General features: G+C 35.5%; 1 protein-coding gene and 2 non-coding genes across 3 annotated transcripts in view; all 3 read left to right on the plus strand.

The window, feature by feature from the left end:
• LOC149420293 (uncharacterized) overlaps positions 1 to 16,491 on the plus strand; it is a 35,425-nt gene that overhangs the window by 10,634 nt on the left and 8,300 nt on the right. Inside the window, exons 2-6 of the mRNA XM_089636074.1 lie at positions 13,405 to 13,508; positions 14,593 to 14,799; positions 15,283 to 15,397; positions 15,666 to 15,738; positions 16,341 to 16,488. Of these exons, the coding sequence (XP_089492200.1) occupies positions 13,405 to 13,508; positions 14,593 to 14,799; positions 15,283 to 15,397; positions 15,666 to 15,738; positions 16,341 to 16,488 (647 nt within the window). The remainder of the gene's footprint in view (positions 1 to 13,404; positions 13,509 to 14,592; positions 14,800 to 15,282; positions 15,398 to 15,665; positions 15,739 to 16,340; positions 16,489 to 16,491) is intronic.
• LOC149420294 (5S ribosomal RNA) lies at positions 7,286 to 7,404 on the plus strand. The gene has a single exon (XR_016302745.1). It is a non-coding gene; the product is annotated as a 5S ribosomal RNA (ribosomal RNA).
• LOC149420295 (5S ribosomal RNA) lies at positions 7,727 to 7,845 on the plus strand. Its single transcript, XR_016302747.1, has one exon. It is a non-coding gene; the product is annotated as a 5S ribosomal RNA (ribosomal RNA).

The raw sequence follows: 16,491 nt of genomic DNA on the forward strand, positions 1-16,491 counted from the left end.
AATGTTGGAAACGCTGCCAATTGACATTGAGCATTGACGCCCTTCCGCCCATTAAAACAGAACTAACATGTCGCGATTGTGAACAATAGATGTCCTTGTTCTGAGAGTAGTAATAATTGTGACTATACTAGTTTAGTGACATCGATCGGGATATCAATACGCGATTTCCGCGACCCAACCCAAAACCTCTCGCGACCCAAATTTGGGTCGCGACCCGAGGTTAAGAATCGCTGGATTAGAGTTTTGTGTGCGTAACATACACGTTTCTCGTGAGTTCTCATTATATTTTACTAATGTTTGATGTGAATACCGCACTAGAGTCCCAACTGCTCTCAGCCGTCTAGAGCCAGTGAGACTATGGCATCCTCAATGGGGTATGTTGTGAGGCTGAACATAGTGGAGCGGGGGGGGGGGGGGAGATTGGGAAGAGGACGGTGGGGGAGTACCTGGCTATTCAGTTATTTTCACCAAACATAATTCTGAATGGTGGTCTTACACCAGGACGATACTCTGAAACGTTAAATAAAATGTACTTGCGCACGCCGGGTTTTGAACCCGCGACCTTCGGGTTGCTAGTCCAGAGCCTTGCATCTCGACCACGGAGGCCATGTTATTTGTTGTTGTTGCATCTACTACCCGTTTGATAGAAACGGAGTCCGAGCGTGATTCGAATGTTAAATTTGTTCTGAAGGTGGGAAAATATGTATGTTTATATAAATATAATTACTGGAATACCTGATTATAAGAAAGGATTTAGCGGAGGAGTGGATTGAGGTTGGAAAAAACGTCATTACGACATCATTATAATCATTTCCTTAGCGGCTACGAATTCCCTACAATTAATATTTATTTCGTTGTAATGGTTAACCCAACATCTTCTTTAAGGTCGTTTTTTATGCTTATTATAAAGATAAAGAAGAACAATAGTCTTCATCGCTTGAGTCACTTGACCTCGTATTATCTCCACGACTGTAAAAAATCATTACAAATTATCAAGTTCTGGTACTGGCTAAATAATGAATGCGCTCAACTTACCGCGAATTCCAGAATCGCCCCGATGAAAGACCACTATTCAGAATCGAAACGTTGCTTGAAATGATTTTAACCGCGTTTGGTGACCAGATATGAATGGCCGGTTACTTCCACACCTTCCTCTGACCATCTCCGTCCCTTTACCTCTACCTTCTGTCTGATAACATTTCCCAATTGGGGATACTGTAGTCCTTATGACTCCAGTTAAACTCTTGTGCGGTGTTCAGATTTCGAACAGAATAAAATGGCCTATATGATAAATATTTTTCCCGGTGTTCAGATTTAAAACAGAATAAAATGGCCTATATGATAAATATTTTTCCCGGTGTTCAGATTTTAAACAGAATAAAATGACCTATATGATAAATATTTTTCCCGGTGTTCTCATTGTATTTGAATTTGCTGCGCCACTCGCTCGCCGAGTGCCAACATGTGCATTATGCACAGAAGTGCATTAGGGCCTTTTCTTGAAAATATTATGATCTCTTTTAGGAGTGAGGTGGCGCAAAGGGAACGCTAAAAGCTATAAAAAGCGACAATGTATTGGCCAAGAAACGTGAATTTCAGTATTGATTTATCGAGGTAAAGCTATTACGGCGATGCACTACGTAGTAATGCAAAATCATGTGTTATGTATTTTTATAAACCCAGAAAAAATAATGTATCTGGTTTATAAAAACGACTTTAAAGTTCAAAATCTACTACTTACGAATCCATTTTTGGTCATGGTTTTATCGTATAATGTGGCAAATTAAGTTCTTTATAAAATGATCGTAAAATATTTAAATATTTTTGCCTGAAAGTCCGCAAAATAAAATAAAATTCACTTTTTGGACATGTTTTTTTTTCTTGCATAAACCAAAACACGCGGATGGTGTTAAGAGGAAGCTAGAAGCCAAAAATGTGTATATTCTTGGTATAACTTATATCGTAGGTAATAGGCATTAAAATCGCTTTACAAACGGAGTCTAGAATCGTTCGATTTCAAGCACAAAACTGGTTTTTATTTATTTTGTAAATAATTTTATAAGAAAGCAAAAAAGTTGGTTCCTTTATGCGTTCAAACAAACTATTGAAAACATTTTTTTAAGAGTAATTTATTTTTTATTTGCATTCTACTCAAGCAAAACGATAGGAAAACCTTCAATTTATCTAAAGCATATTTTTTGGTATTCATAATATACACCAATTCGTTATAAAGATCAATCAAAATAGTGATTTGACATTAAGATTCACCTTAAGCGGGAATTTAAACCTTATCGCCATAACCATAAGGGGTGTTATTGTTAGCGACTTGATTCAAAATGTTACACGACGTAGTGCATCGCCTTAAGGTAAAGTATTTTGTCGCCTTATCCTTAATATGTTAAGAAAATATATAGTCCTCCATACAAACCCCTCTGAATTTGTTTGCCATTGAGAAGACGCGTGGTTTTGATCTAAAGTACACTAAAAAGCAGTGTACAGTTTGACATACTTCATACATCTCTACAGACGGCTTAATGAGATTAACGAATCAACTTTTTTTTAATTCGTAGAATTTATGTCCCCAAACTTACAAACATGTGGTGTCTGTCAGTACCAACAGAAGCAATTAAAGTCCCTATTATTCTGGTATGACTTTTCTCAAATTAAATCCAATAATATAGTAGAAGATACTTTCAGTATCGCCCTGGTTTAAGACCATCATTCAAAATTTAAACGTTGCTTGAAATTGCTTTAGCCATGTTTGTTGACCAGATTTGAATAGCCAGGAACTTCCCCATCTTCCTCTTCCCCTCCCCTCTACCTTCAGCCTCACAACATATCCTAATTGGGGATGCCATAGTCTCACTGGCTCCAGACGGTTGGGAGCAGTTTGGAGTCTTGTGCGGAAACGAGTTGATATTATACTCATTGGTGTATTATATTTAGATGAGGCACTAAGCGAGAAAATATGTTCCATTTTTTTACCTCCAAGTGACCTCCAACGCTACCAACGCTCTGACTAAAACTAGCGGACCCGGTCTACGCATACTGCTTATCGTGTTCTAATAGGGGAACACGTTTCAACGAGATATTAGTATGCAATAGCGCCTCTAATTGTATATCTCTGTAATTATACGATGCCATTTATGATTACCAAGTAGGTACATAATATTTAAAAGCAACCTCGTCTGGGTACTACATAGAATATTTTAGTGTAAAATTTTATGTTGCTCTACTCGATTTTTTTTTCTAATATCCGAGTATTCCTTTTTAAGTATCTGCGAATTTACTTCATTTTAATCGCGTGTTACGTAACTCGGGGTGTTACTGTATTATAGTTTATTCAACTACCGCTTTTATTTTGTACCTGACGAATATTATATCTAATAACAGAGTTGTGTGACGGATCCTCACTAACTTGGAAAGCGTCAAACTTGACGATTGATGATCTGCTATAATGTGACGTTTATTCACTGAGTATCTAATTTTTAATTCTCGACAACACCCTTCACGTCAAACACTCTGTCAAATTAACCTCGTCAATATCACACATCATCTTCGTATTAAATATTAGTACTAGTTCTGTGAAGAGAAGATCTCGCGTCTAAAAGTGTGTGTCTCTAATTTTATCTTATTTAATAAATCAAAACCCATTTTTCTCTGAAATCATAAGATTTGTTAGTAGGTACTTATAAAACGTCAACACCTACATAAACGTAAATATCTACATACTTAATTATAAACCATGTTACTCGTATATTCAATGTATTTTTTATTTATTTAAAACTAGCTGTATCCTGCTACGCGTTGTCGTGCCTCCTTCCAGATCTTTCAAAAGCATTCTTGAACTTTCTGAAACCTTCTAGACTCACCGACACACTCCGCTACTCAGTTTAGAATCTTCTTGAACTTTCTCCTTCTAGAGCATTCGAGAACCTTCATGAACTTTCTGGAACCTTCCTCTCCGACATAGTAAGCGGGCTCATTCTGAAATTATCTGAAGCATTCTCGGCCATAAGCATTCCCATAACAAAGCACGTTTTCGTCACCCACTTCCATCCACGCTCAGCCACCCCCACCATTCTCTTACTTTCGATGTGACACCAAGGGCTACCACTATAACCACCGGTGGGTGGCAGTGGCTGGTTGTGAAGAAAATTAGGCGGGTACGGAAACAAGGGTTTCTTTTTATAATATATATTTGACAAGTATATATTATATAATATATATATAGGTATACAATTTTTCCAAATAAATTCTTTTTCAAAATTTCTTCGGGCAAGTAGTTTGGTATAATATGGCCATAATATTGAAAAAAGAGAAGTGCAAATAATGATGATTTCGCATTTGATTAAACAATCTTTTTTTAATCTTTTAAACAGCTACCATCTTAAAACGGAAACGAACGTACAAACAAATTTACAGACAGAGAAACGCAAAAAGATTCTGCTCTTAACGGATGTTACCTTTTGGATGGGAAAACAAATTTGAGGATTTGTCATAGATGAGATGAGCGGCTTGTACACGGAGAATACTTCCTGGTACAAAATGTAACTAATTTATTAAAAATCTCATCAAATTATTCGTTTTCCTGTTAAAAACGGGAATTTAGGCCATTAACCAATGAATTTATAGGTATCCTGAATCCTGATAAACTTTATGTAAAATACCAATGTTTTGTCACGATGCCGGACCACTTATTCTTTTAAGCATTTTTGCTTTTCGTCTTGATAAATTATTAGACCAACGCTGGTGGATGAATATTATCTGTAGTATATCGATATTATTACGAATTTACCAAAACTTCATCAGGAAGCGGCTTACAGTCCCGTTTTTAACAGGGTGACTAATAATTTGAAGAGATTACTCATTTTTCTTCGTGTAATTCTACACTCCCATCGTATCTATTCTAAGGTCAATTTCATAGAACGAACATACAACAATGGGAGCGAAAGTTAAACTCGATTCAACTTTGGGTTTCTATAGAATAGAAAGTCCGTTCTCACGGAAATATTTCATAGATTCTAAAATAGATCATAGAATATCTACATCATGAGGGATCCCAACTTCAGGACGAGAGCCGCAAAAAATCGGCAAATCTAGAGACATTCACAAATAAGCATGCTTAAAACAAGCATGCTCTGCAACTGTACACATTTGCTTGTGTTAGGCATGCTTGATTTAAGCATACTTCTGAATCAGCGTGCGCAAAGCAATCAATTGAACAAACGTGCTATTTAAAAGCAGGATCTCGGCCAAAATGGGTGCTTTGCAAGAAAGTAATCTAAACAGTGTCAGTTCCACAGACAGGCACTTGAAGTGAAACAACACAAAACTGCGCTATATAAATGTTATGTTATTATTATTATGAATAAATAGACTAGAAATTAAAGGTGATGGGTAAAATCAACTGTTGAAGAACGAAGGGGGTAAAGCTGACTGTGATTCGTCAATAAATCAATCTGACAGTATATAGGCATCTCGCATTATAATATCACCATTTAGTTCTTAAAAGTAAAATCTGCTTTTGAATGAATAGACATTTTTACATGGGAGCGCAAAGTGTTCATAATTTACTTCCCAGTAACAACGATGCGCACACTTGAGAATCGCTACATTCGACCAATGTTGGCTCGATGTGATAGTATATGTTTCTACAACTGATTCATATTATACGACGTGAATAAGCTTAAAATGATGCTTACATATGGAATGTAATACGACAATTGGGTTTATTCTCTTTTTCACATCTATTTTTACAAGTTTTCATATCACAAGCCACTATTTTGCCGTGTTATTTCATAAAATGCCTCGACCATAGCTCGACGCCAGTTCGAACAAGAATGATGACGTCACATTCTCAAAATTCACGGGAAGCCATACACGAGCCCAGCCGGCTCCAATGGAACCGGTATGGGGAGTGGGGAATAATACGCTTTTAATCACTTTGGGCAGGTCAACTAATATTCATATGTCTATGGTCAGTTCCCTATAATAGTCATACTAGCATGCTCATATGCAAACCTTTTCAGACAAGCTAAGAGCACACCCCCTTGATCACGCGCCTCCGGTAGCTTGCTCACAATTCAACCGATTTGAGTATTGAACACTTTAATCAGCATGCTTAATACTAGCAAAGTTTTTGTCCGTAGATTTATTAAGAGAGGCTTAAGTCCAAAGCTAGAATCCAGAAGGGTTTTTTGGAAGAAGTTTATTTGAGAATCGTAGAGGAAAAAAGTTTATTACTCCAATATAGTATGAACTCTAACCCTGGAATCTTCAATAATTGGAAGACTGCTCTAAACATTAAACCACTAAGCAACCTTCAGACTCTCCGTGAACTATTCGTACACTACTTTGAGTTCCTTCTGTTGATATTATTGACTCTTCGTAAATGAAATTCCCTTGTAAATAGTTAGCACATTATTTTTATAAGCAATAATTGTTCGCCTGAAACACTCATCCACATTGAAAAAATCTCCTGATAAAAAATACATGACGCCAACGGGACTCGAACCCGTGTCCATTCGATTTCCGGTCGAAAGCTCTGACCAAAGTTAGCACATTTTCACATTTGTCTGCGAATGATTCGGTTTTATTTTTCTTTGCAAACGACAGACAAAAAATACAAATATTATGGTAAAAATTTAACCTCGTAATGAAGTTTGACTTATTTACTAAATCTGAATATTTTTTAATATCATTATGTTTTGACTTTTACATTTTTTTTTAATTTTTTTATTTTTTTATTATTTAATATTTGTATGTTTTTTACAATAAATATACAATTATACATATTATACAGTGTTATCAAGGTAAATAATAATAGCTTTTCCTCACCATAAAGAGACGAGGCTCTTGTGTTTGGTGAGTGAATCCTAGCTCAATTATATGGAATCATGTAAGTAAGTAAATAAAAATGGGTGTGTCAAGCCTACGCAAGACAGAAGTGAAACTTCTAGTATTCTTCTCTCTCTCTCTTTTCATTTCATTCTCTCTTTTTTTCTGTCTATTGACATATTTATAAGTAGCATGTGATAAAAAAAATTAAAAGTTATAAAAAAAGAAAAAAAAAATTAGTTAAAGCGGGGATCGAACCTCGGTTCTTCACGACCACAGTCGTGCGCTCTGCCTGTAGACAGCGAAGATGAGTTAGGAGAGTGAGTTAAACTAGGTATATAATATTTACACCTTGCTAATGTTTTCAGTATTATTAGGGCTTTTTTATACTAATTTTCATATATTTATTGGCAGGTAGAGTAGAAATTAATATTGTTTAGCGTTTGCCAACGACTATACCATGTTGAACACACCGGTTCTCGTCCGATCACCGAAGTTAAGCAACATTGGGCGCGGTCAGTACTTGGATGGGTGACCGCTTGGGAACACCGCGTGCCGTTGGCCTATTTTTTATTTTAATTTCATGTTTTTTTTATTTTTTTATCATTACTATAATTAATAATATCATAAAATTCTTTAACTTTTCAAGTATGCTACAGGCCTAAAATATTACTTAGTGGATTGATATTATGGTCAACCATTGAAAAAAAAAATTCCTACAAACTTATTAATGTAATTACGATCTTTTTCAAGCGCGTATGTAATGATTATTTTTATCAACCTCGCACACACCTTGCTAATTTTTTCAATATTATTAGGGCTTTTTTATACTAATTTTCATATATTTATTGGCAGGTAGAATAGAAATTAATATTGTTTAACTTTTGCCAACGACCATACCATTTTGAACACACCGGTTCTCGTCCGATCACCGAAGTTAAGCAACATTGGGCGCGGTCAGTACTTGGATGGGTGACCGCTTGGGAACACCGCGTGCCGTTGGCCCATTTTTTATTTTAATTTTATGTTTTTTTTCATTTTTTTATCGTTAACATCATAAAAAATTTTATATCATTCTTTAACTTTTCAATTATGCTACAGGCCTAAAATATTACTTAGTGGATTGATATTATGGTCAACCATTAAAAAAAAAAAATTCCTTAAAAACAAAAAAATAATATTCCATGGCCGAGAATCGAACTCGGATCAACTGCTTCGAAAGCAACTATGCTGACCATTACACCACCAACGCCAGTTGTCGAGATGAGCTAAGAAGCATTTATATTTTACTTCAAAACTTTTACTACATCAAATGAACTTTAATCGGTCCCGCATTTTCGTTTCGGTCATGAGTTGGTTTTACTCCTCGAAATTGCATGACGCGCGTAAAGAAGTTTCACTTCAATATATTTGCAAAACCAAAGGGATAAGTAAGAAATAGGCAAGATTTATCAATAATACATTGCTTAATAGAATATTTTTTTCGCGCTATTAGGGGTAAAAAACATTTGTCTTTTAGAATGTACGTATAACCATTGAGATTGTACCGAATGTACGTATAGCCATTGAGATTGTATTGAATGTACGTATAACCATTGAGATTGTATTGAATGTACGTATAGCCATTGAAATTGTATTGAATGTACGTATAACCATTGAGATTGTATTGAATGTACGTATAACCATTGAGATTGTACCGAATGTACGTATAACCATTGAGATTGTATTGAATGTACGTATAACCATTTAGATTGTATTAAATGTACGTATAACCATTGAGATTGTACCGAATGTACGTATAACCATTGATATTGTATTGAATGTACGTATATTCATTGTGATTGTATTGAATGTCACCTAACTGGGATAGGTGATGAAATATTATTTTATCTTATATAATCCTTTCTTCATATTTTACTTCACAATGATACCATAATCTCCCCTTATTCCATCACAAATACTACATCGAAGCCGCGAGTCAGAATACCACTAGCTTTTATTAATTTTGAATACACGTTGGAGCCTACAAGACATTGACTTATTTATTGGGGTAACCGGACAACTCGACACAGTGACAATTCAACACAACTTTTAAAAAGTCATGAAAAGTGATAAACAAAAACTAGGTTACGTAGGACAGGTTTACAGGTTAGTATTTTCATCGCTTTTAATGACTACGTTGAATTGTCAGTTTGAGCTATCATAGAACCGTTTTGTGTTACTTACTAAATCAAAACCAAAATTTCCCCTAAAATCAATTAGATTTCGAGGTAGGTACTTAGATACCTACATACATAATTATGAACCATACATATTTTACGTTATGTTTTTTTTTTAATTTCAAATAATGAATTATACAATTTGTTCAAAGAAATGTCTCCATCTCGATGATAATTTTTTTTCGAACTTTCTTCAGGCCGGCAGGTATACCAAAATATTGATTATTCCGATTTGACAACTCGTAATAAGTGCCACGGTCATGCGAACTCTGGCCGTATAAAAATGTAGTAGCTAACACGTCAGCCATCTTGAACCGGAACCAGAACGTACCAATCAATTTACACACAGGTGAAATTCCAAATGGTCGAATTGAAACAGGACTTCGTTACGTTCAGCCAATTAATATTAGATTCTACTATTCCAGCATGAAAGTCAAATTAGAGGCGTCTTTTTGAACGTCGATGGCATCTCTGTTAGGTGTTTTTGACCACATTTTTAAGATTTTTCGATCAGGAAAAGCTAAGGATTAAAACTTTAACAACTTAACCTTATTTTGTTTCCCGTCTCTTGAACCTTTTAATTATATATTCCTACCATTAATTATTTAATTACTTCATAAAATTTTACTTGAAGCTTGTGTTTTTCTATCCAAGATGGTTAATTTAAAAATAAATTATTAACCCTCAAGTTTAATGCTACTTAAAGTTTCACGTAGGTACTTAGTATTTTAATGGTCTTTTCTTGGAAGGCCAAACCATTAGATATACATAAAAAGAGATTTATATAGTTTTCTTCGCAACTTTGCGGTGTGATTCTCTCATCGCAATTTGGTAATTTCATAGAACGACATTCTACTATCTAGGTTCTAGGTTTTTTTTACCATAGTAACTCCTCTTTTTAACCCCTGTTTTAAAGACAGAGATTTTACGATTTTTTCGTTAAGTTAATTTAAAAGATCTGTGAGATTCGTGATTTATTTAGAAGTATTGGCATTAATTTTCAAATAGATTCGCTGCTCTTGAACGTATTCCAATATGAAAACTGTTTTTGAAAGCCGAAGAATAACTCTTTGAGGTCATAATGTTGCAAACGGAGATTTGATCTAAAAAAATAAGGTTTTTTATAATTGTTTTGTCGTTTACCGATTGTCTTTTTCTTGTAAACTGTAAAAATATCAATGTGTACGAAGCAATGGGAGTCGATGACCTTTCGGAATATATAATAATTAATTGAAGTGTCAACTTTTAAATGTAAATACAAAGTTACCACTTTAGAACACTGCTTAAATCATCTCACAGTAATGCGAACGTAAATATAACGAATTTTATGTGCCCGTATCAGCTTGTGCCGCACACAAGAATACTCTACTGCTGTCGGTGTTCTGTGTACAAATGGACCCAAAAAGCCCCAACGGGTTAAGGTAAGAACATGGAACAGGACAGGGCTAGTATTGGAGCTTTTATTTTTAATATTTTTTTACAATGATGTTAAAAATAATGTGACTTTACTGGAGTACCCCGTTCTAATTCTTTTGATGCCTGCTCCAAATCCTTGTGTCTACAAGTTTAAAACATTAAAATTTCCTTCTTTGATAATGTACCTACCTACTAGCGTGGCTCGAATTGCTGATCGAATTAGCCATTTTACTTTCTCACCAACCTGCATTTCACTTTCCTGTTTTTATAAATTCGTGATCTGCGCGTAATATTTTTCATATATAACTTATTTGTGTGCGTTGATTCTTACTTATAACATAGACATTAATATGGCGGTAGACAGAAAAGAAATAAATCGATAGAAGTGTGTTATGGGTCTGAAGTTAGCTCAAATTTTCTTTACTTCTGGCCATATTGATAAAACTTTTTCATATATCGAAATTCTTTCTTGAGCAGATGATTGGGCTATCTGGGACCTCACTGTTCTTTCAAACCGCGTTAGATCACACTTCTAGAGATCGTTTGTTCAGTTCATTACCCCAAAATTTGGCATTACACATAATTTATTTAATTATTTTCAGTTTATTATTACTAAATATGGTGTTATTTATACTGGAATTTTACATATTATCTCACTTACGTGAGAACAATCCAGTTACAAAAACGCAGTTAATACACAATTACAAAAATCTACTCAAACATGGGAAATATTAATATACAGATACCTAAACAAAGATTCAAAAATATTAAATATACTAAATTGCATAAAACCTCACTCAAATGACAATAGTACAAAGAAAGTCAAGAGACACAAGTAATGCATAATATAATTAGCGCAACAACAGAACATTTTTCCTAAATCCGTATAAATTATCGACGAAAATGTCTACTTCAGCACACTATATCTTTATTACATAGTCGACACATTTGGGATCAGAGGGCTAAAATATCCGATATTGATGTGTTATATATATATTTTTTTTCAATTGTGTGCATCAAGGTCTTCCTTTGTACATACATCTTAAATTTATAAATAAGGTCACGCAATCGAGACATCAATACCTTTGTTTGATCTACTAAACGGTCCATAAATAATATCCCGCGCGAACAAAGAAAACTAGACATAGTCGTTGAATTGGACTAACTGTCGCTGAAAAGCTATTAATTCTCCCTTCTTAAGGTAGACCTATAAATGGTCTTTGTGTCAGACGGCTTTGTCTTTCGATTACCTATTTGCCTTGTAGAATAGTCATAAATAAAACCATCGTCTTCACGAACCACGATATCAATTATTCAGGCCGGATAATTAGCCTGGCATCACACATCTAATTTTATCTAATGCAGGGTTTGTTTTGGTATTTAAATGTCTATATACTTAAACAGTCCTGGCGCCGAACTAAAAAGAGCCTAGGAACCATACTCGTAAATTTTACCACTCTTTGAAAACTGAAAAATTGATTTTTTCTATTCATTCGCGGATTGTGAATAATCCGAGACTATTTAAAAAACTAGTACTACTATCATTAGTAGTTCTGTTAATAGTAGACCTCGCGTCCAAAAAATATGTTTCTAATTTTCTCTAATTTAATTCAACATCAAGAGATATTCATTTTTTGTTCATGTTCCTCGGGAGGAACTCTGGTTTTGAAAGGGTTAATTATAAACCGTGTTATATTAAGTTACTCATATAAAATTTTTATATGAGTAACTTAAAAAATTCAAATATGGAATTATACAATCTATTCACGTCACTATCTCAGTGAAAATTCTTTTTCCAATCAGGCAGGTAGGTACCATAATATTAAAAAAATGCGAATAAGCGAGTCCAAATAATCACGACGATTTCACATTTGAAAAAATAATCTTTACTGAACAATTAAAACGGCCACCATCTTGAACCGGAAACGGAACGTACAATCAAATTTACAGACAGACGAAATGCAAAAAAAGGTCGAGGTAAATCAGGACTTCGCTTGTGAGTCCTGTTTTAAGTGAATTGTGAGCGGAATATGTTGACAGTTGGTACATGTTTGGTTTTACCGAAAAGCCTTCCAACCGTACAGGTAAGCCCGACGTCCCACGGGTCGGTAAGCACTCAACATAAACCGAATGCTGCAAGACCCTGCGCAGAAAATTAAGTTCGCTTAGTAAGGCAACGGTCGGCAGCACAGTTTAATGTCTAACTTTTCTGCGCAGGGTCTTACAGCAATTTGGTTTATGGCGATTGCTTAGCGACCCGTGGGACGACAGGCTAAATGTTTGGATTAACATAACCTAAACTATCCCAGCATAATCGATTTTACCCTAATCCGACACCAAACCTACCCCAAAGCTTCAATTTTGTATACAGAATTATTTCCACAAATGCTACTAAGATTTACCAATGTTTTGATCTTTCAAAAGGTTTTGTTACTTCTTTTCGATAATGCTCAATTAATCATAACATTTTATTTAACATCTGTAAGCTGTAACTGCAAAATTAGTATGTGATAATGTAATTAGTAATTAATTGCTTAGTAAATTTACCTACGCAATTTATACAATTTAGTAAACGGATATAAAATAAGTATTTTTCAGTAATCAACTATATGAATTATTGTTCATGGGAGTGACAAAATGTCGTTCGTAATTTAATTTGTCGAGCTTTTATAGTAAATTAAGTTTATAGGCTTTATTTTTCGACTTTTTAATTGCGCTTCCATTGTGCATGTGATTTGCATATGTTATTCAAATAAAGTGATTGATTTTAAATCCATTCCGGTGCCCAGAGTGAATTTAAAATTCATTGTATCATTTACTAATTTATTGATCCCCTGTGATTTCAACTGAACGTTTGAACTATCTCTTGTTTGGCTTACCTAAAATATATCTTGACATCTCTCTGTTATATATTAAATTCTTTTTTCAGGGGTTTACGAACGCCGCTGTACAAAAATCGAGACACTATGGGGACCACGAGACGCCCGTGGACTTGAGTGACGTATTTTACGTGGATGGAGAAGGAAATCAAATGTAAGTAGGGGAAACTAGACCATGATTGCCCACAACTGGTGATTTTCCACTCTCACTTTGATTGTTCTTATACCACTAACGTATGGAAATATTTCATCGAAATCTTATGTTGTTGTTGAAAAGTTAATGTTTTACCTTTTAGTATTTATAATAAAACAATATAAGGAAAAGTGTACAATCTTCAGGTTGTTTTAATAACGATTTTTTATCGAATAAGTAAAGTGGGCAATAACTGTCATTATTGTGGGCAACCAATATGAATAAGTGGGCAATTATTGTCATTATTGTGGGCAACCACTATGATCAGTGACAGTGGGCAATCACTGTCGATATTGTGGGCAACCACTATGAACAAGTGGGCAATCATTGTCATTATTGTGGGCAACCACTATGAACATGTGGGCAATCACTGTCATTATTGTGGTCAAACACTATGGACAAGTGGGAAATCACTTTCATTATTGTAGGCAACCAGTATAAACAAGTGAGCAATCACTGTGCATTTAGCTATTTTTTTTATTATTAAAAAAAAATGTGACATAGTATTATACAATCGATGGAAGGATTTTAAATATTACGCAAATATATATATTTTTTTGTAATTTGGTGGGTAGAATCAAATCTACACAAAATCAGCATCAAAATTTCCTTGTACGGGCCATCATTATCTATTTTACCCCTATTTTTATTATTTTTTGTTTTGTCCTTATAACAACAATTCGTATTTTGAATAGTTTTGTTACATAAAAGTTTTTTACGTGTAGTTACTAGTCATCAAAGCCAGACGGTTAGGTGGTGTTCTCATCCGAGGTAAGACACCTCAACACCTCGCCTCATTTGAGATGGGATACCCCATTTCAGTATTTGTGTAGCTCATACTAACTCATTCTCAAATCGTGTCCTACCGAACACTAGAGTAGAGGAGCCTGGTGCATAGGGGAAATTGGAGGAGGGGCACGATCATCATCAATGAGGGAACAAGTCAAGAAGAGAGAAGTGATCACTACTTACTCCATTTTGCCTAATTTCGAAGTTTTCCTCAAGTCTTCTTCTCCAGTTTGAATACGTTCGTAAATTTTTTCAGCTCCCTATTAGAACTGAAGGCGTTCGGTTGCACCTCGTTCCACCTATCCAGCCTGGAGCTGTCTCTGGGCGGCATGGGGCTGCGCCTGGGCGCCGGGGCGGGGTTGGCGGCGGAAGGCGGGGGCGCGCTGCTGGTGGAGGGCGTTTACAGGGCCTCCTGCCCCGCCCTGCAGGCTCTGCTGCCGGTCACCGCTGACGGGAGACTGAGGTATGTTACACTTGATCTATCAGGCCTAACTGCTCAACCTGACCCAAATTCAACCTGACCTAACATCAACCGGACCTAAATTCAACTTGACTTCTTAAATTCAATGTGATCTAATTTCAACCTGACATATAATCAATGTGATCTAACTTCAACCTGACCTATGTTCAACCTGACCTTACTTCAACCTGACCTAACTTCAACCTGACATAACTTCAACCTAATTTTAACTCTTTCTTTCATCGTTTCTTACTGCCCTTTAATTAATCTCGTTGCTTTTGTTACCTACGATACATCTACAGCGGCAATATTGCCCAGAGCATGTTACTTCTCTTTGAGATACTATTTATCTTATCTATTTTTATTTAGCTGCTTCACTATCCCAAAAATGACATGTTTGTGTCTGAAATTACATAGTAGGTCTTAAATTACAATGAGCTTTCCGCTCGATCGTGTTTTTCAGTACCGTGTTTTTTTTCATTTCAGGGTCGTGTTTTCTGGGGTGAAATTAGAAGGATCTGCTGGCCTTCAAATCAAAGATGACTCCCTCTGCATACTAAACACAGATATAGACATTTCCCTTGATGAAGTCGTTCTGAGTGTAAGTATCTACTATCATTGTCTTTGCTACAACTCTTGAAGAGTACTGGTGATCACAAGGTAACACCTCCACTACTGTCAATTTAATGCTGTCTCCCTCTAAGTTCCTTATTCTTAGACATTTGGTGTTCGCCGTCATACTGTCCAGCCACCTCTGATCTAAGAGTCAAAATCTTTGTAACTTAGGTTTGGTTAGGCAACTTTTTACTTTTAAATATTATGTTTACTGAAAGTTAGTATCAAAATTTAACACTATGTTTTGCTTTTAGGTATCACATTATGTTCCTAAGAAGAATAGCGGAGAAGAAAATGTCACAAGTGAAATCTGTAAGGATTCAGTAGGTAAGTTCAAGCAATACTAAACTTACTTTTTAACGTGTGCCCTATGTTGAATTTGGCAGCCACCTCTGGTCTGGAGATCCAAAAAAACCTTTGACTCCATGCAGAAACGGGCAGCCTGTTTGATAGATTCCTTTATCTTAACAATCAGCATAGTCATCAATCAGGTGGGAATGCTGTCCTTTTTCTACCAGTGTTTCGATGGAGGGTGCTTCGAGTAACTAACATCATTTATCCCTTCGCTACCGGTGCATAGTCGGGAAGCACGCCGAAGGCACAACCTTTGCGTGACATTTGTCACATGAGAATGGGTCATTTGTATGACTCCTTCTTGAGTTCAAAAGATCAGCTGTGGAACAATTTGCCGGTTCCCCCACCCACGACCCACGTTCACTCCTTCCTCTTCTCAAAAAACCCTTCACACAGCATTCTCAAGGATAACATAGGAACTGAATTAAATAATTTTACTCCTTTGGGAATGTTGAAAAGTTGAAGGGATGTACTTTTGGTCACTAAAATGAGAGATACCTCCATTCTGTAATGAGGTGCGAAAATTCTTTATTTTATCTGTATCAAAACATTAAAAATTTCTTATTTTTTTGCAGAAAAGTTGCCGCTAGTTAACAAATTCTCCAATGAACTATTCTACCGAGTGCAACAAGAACTGATAGCTCAGCTGAACGAGGTGCTGCAGAAAACCACTTCTGTGAGTGAAATTCTTAGCGGAAATCACCAACTTGTAGAAGCTTTCAGGTA

Source organism: Hesperophylax consimilis, chromosome 10 (genome assembly GCF_061612785.1).
Source record: "Hesperophylax consimilis isolate HC1 chromosome 10, BYU_Hcon_1.0, whole genome shotgun sequence".
NCBI classification, from domain to species: Eukaryota; Metazoa; Arthropoda; class Insecta; order Trichoptera; family Limnephilidae; genus Hesperophylax; species Hesperophylax consimilis.